Source organism: Parasteatoda tepidariorum, chromosome 10 (genome assembly GCF_982258835.1).
Source record: "Parasteatoda tepidariorum strain Cologne lab strain chromosome 10, Ptep-v5.0, whole genome shotgun sequence".
Taxonomy (NCBI): Eukaryota; Metazoa; Arthropoda; class Arachnida; order Araneae; family Theridiidae; genus Parasteatoda; species Parasteatoda tepidariorum.
The window spans coordinates 46,337,446-46,340,838 of record NC_141764.1 but is presented as its reverse complement, the minus strand read 5'-3'; the positions used below and the strand labels follow the sequence as shown (position 1 = coordinate 46,340,838).

The 3,393-nt window shown below is 26.8% G+C and overlaps 1 protein-coding gene across 1 annotated transcript; it reads left to right on the top strand.

Annotated features, from left to right (window-relative positions):
• Positions 1-1,414: 1,414 nt before the first annotated feature.
• On the top strand, positions 1,415-3,174 carry LOC107437729 (zinc finger and BTB domain-containing protein 41). The gene has a single exon (XM_087153633.1). The coding sequence runs from the start codon at positions 1,710-1,712 to the stop codon at positions 2,934-2,936; it is 1,227 nt and encodes a 408-aa protein (XP_087009759.1). The 5' UTR covers positions 1,415-1,709; the 3' UTR covers positions 2,937-3,174.
• Positions 3,175-3,393: the final 219 nt, after the last annotated feature.

Genomic DNA, 3,393 nt, shown 5'->3' with positions numbered 1-3,393 from the left:
AAGTTAAAAAAAAGTAACTTATAAAATAAAAGTTCTTAAAGTAACTTTTTTTAAGTAAAAAAAAAAATACAGTTATTTATATGTATGCAAGTTAGTGGTTTTTTCAGTGAAAATTTTATTTTTTCAAGTGTTTATAACTTGGACAAATTTCAAATTAAAAACTGTTCGAATTGTTTACTTTATCATGTGTGCATGTTCCACCAAATTTCATTAAAATAGTAGGGGGGTCAGTTCAAAAGTGATTGATATATTGTTCAATGACTCATTATGAAATTTTTCCTTTACTAATATTTCTTTCTACTTATTATATAAATATAATTCAAATTTTAAAGGATCTTTATGATTGATAGTTTCTAAATCAAAAAATAAAAAATTTTACTCTTATATGCTTCAAATATAGATTTTTATATATTTATTATTTGATTGTTACAAAATTGTTTTTCTAATAAAGCAGTGGTAAGTTTAAAAAAAGCAACATTTTTATACTAGCTACTTGATGCACATTTGACCTAACTCTTAATACACAGCAGTAAATAATATGTAATCAAAAATCTAATATATCATCATAAAAGTAAGTAGTCAACTATTCGAAAATAAATTTCATGTAACATGAATTTTATTCATTTCCAATATTATTGTTATTTCCACAGAATTTTTATCATTTCAATATTATTGCTTATCATGATGTGCTTAGATTCACAAATATATTATTACTTTTCATTACTTCCAAATAAATATATAATAATTGATAACCACATAAAAATTTTACCGATAATTTTTCTCTTGCCATAGTTTTATTAACTAGCGATAATTTTATTTTATTAAAACTGCGGGTTACAAATTCATTTATAAAATATTAGAAGTAGAAACACTTTTAATGTCGAATAAACATAATATATAAACACTTAAACATCAATTTGAACTTTACTCCAGAATTATTTTTTATGTTACAATTATAATGCTTAATAATTAAGTACAAATGTTAGGAAATATGCATAGGATGATTAGACATTACATGGCATAATTATTCTTTTAATTTAGATCCGAATTTTCTTTTCCTTACAACAGAACGTAAGAAAATTATATAAATATTGCAGCTAAGCTTTTATAAGAGAATACTTAATGTAAAAGTATTTAAGAGCACCCGTTAACATACTCTTAATATCAAAATGACATACTTTTATTTAAAAAACAAATAATAAACATAGCAAAGAAAACATTCATTTTTATTGTTACATTTATAAATATCTAAAAATTCGAAAACATTTTCGCCTAATTTCTTTTTTAAACACAAATCTCCTCTTTTCCAGTGTCTGTTTACGAAATAAATGTAAACACAATCCATCAATGAATCAATTGTTTTATCACACCAAATACGAGATCACGCGAGAACACTGATAGGCGTGCACAAAATTATTGAAATTTTTATTTTAATTCACAATAAACGCGATAACTTCCCAAATTCTTGCAACCATGAGTGATAGTCAACAGCCAATCACAATGCGAAAAGCCCATTGATCCGACGTTATCATTTCCTTGTTGCCATTCTGTAGTAGAAACTATGGTTTAAAATTAGTTACCAATTCCTTAAAAGATAGAGACCCATCGCAAATTCCATTATAGAATTAGAATTTAAAAGGGCAGAAAAAGGTAGTAAACAATCTATCATGTAATGATCTTTTTAAAATACTATTATAACATTAAGAATTATGATAGAAGAAACATTAGATCATCAAAATCCAATTTCTTCTGATGTAAGAAGACCGTTAAAGGTAAAAAAAGGTCATGTTTGTGGTATATGCAAAAAATGGTTTAGAAGATTATGTGATCTGCGTAGGCATGGAAGTGTACATTCCACAGAAAAACTAATACCTTGTGATCATTGCAACCTAAAATTTGCATCTAAAGAGAGATTATACCAACATTGCAAATATGTCTCACTTGAAAAAGCCTTTCAGTGCGAGTTTTGTCCTATGAACTTTAAAAATTCTTGCACTCTTAAACTTCATATGATCACTCACACTAAAGTAAAACCTTATAAATGTGAAATGTGTAATAAAAATTTTCGTCGTAAAAATGCTCTTAAATACCACTATAGTAGTAAAACGAATCTAGCGCATCATAGGAAATTCGAAGAGTTTAAACAGTTTGAATATCTAGTTAAGGATTATGAAAATGTTGCAGATGATAGTGAAGAACATATTTGTACAGTGTGTAATAGACAATTTAAAACGATATTCACTCTTAAACGCCATACTCGTACCCATGCTAATGAAAAGTGTGAATGTGATATATGTGGGTTAAAATTTAGTAGAAATGATTTAGTACTCAGACATAAACGTGCAATGCATTCTAATGAATGTAAGGTTTTTCCTTGTGAAATTTGTAACAAAGTGTTTGCTTCTGAATATTCTGTTAAGTTGCATAAAGCAGCAATCCATGAACAAGACAATTCTTTTAAATGTGAAGTTTGCCCTCGAGTGTTTTTACTCAAATCTTTGCTTGATACACATATGAGTAGTCACACTGAAAAGAAAATACATGCTTGCACAATGTGTGACAAAAGATATACATCTTTGCATTATTTGAAGTATCATATGAGAATCCATACTGGTGAACAACCATATGTGTGTGAGGTTTGCAATAAATGTTTCACTGGACATGATATACTCAAAAATCACTCTAAATGGTGTAAAAAAATAGTAACTATTTCAGACACAAAGCAAACTGCAAAGATTAAAATTAGACTTGCATTACCTCAAAATGAAAATACAGATAGCAAAATCGGATTTATACTATCTCAAAATAAAATCCCAGATAGCAAACTAAGATTAATAGCACTTGGAAGTGAAAACTCAAGTAGTAAAGAAGGCTTGGATTTGCCTGTGCCAGAAAAAAATAAATTATTGATCAAGCTGCATCAAAAAAAAATTTAGCTTCAGGAGAAGCCTGTAGTTAAGGGAATGAAGTTTTATACTTCAAAATAAAAGTTTATAAATGAACAAAACAAAGGAAAATTTATTGTTTTAGGGTAAAATATATTTATTTAATTGAAAGAGTGTCTTTATAATTTTTATTCAAATTTGCTTTTATTTTTCATGCCTGATTGTGATAATACTATTCTTATTCAAAATCTTTAAATTATAAATAAAGTTTTATTGGTTGTTACTAAAACTTATTATTTCAGTATTTTTTAGAGCTACTAGTGCTGAAAAAATTTTAAAAATCACCAGACAAATAAGCAATTCCATTGTAAACCCTGTTTTTGAAACAAAAAATTAGTAATATTTTGTTGAAATTTTTTTATTTATATTTAATTTTATACTGTATGAAAAAATTATAATACTTAATTGCCCTGTGGCAGAAACACGGCGACACAGCGACATTGTCGCA

Bases quoted from the DNA above. Each gene is read 5' to 3' on its own strand.
- LOC107437729 (XM_087153633.1), top strand. From the start codon at position 1,710: ATGATAGAAGAAACATTAGATCATCAAAATCCAATTTCTTCTGATGTA.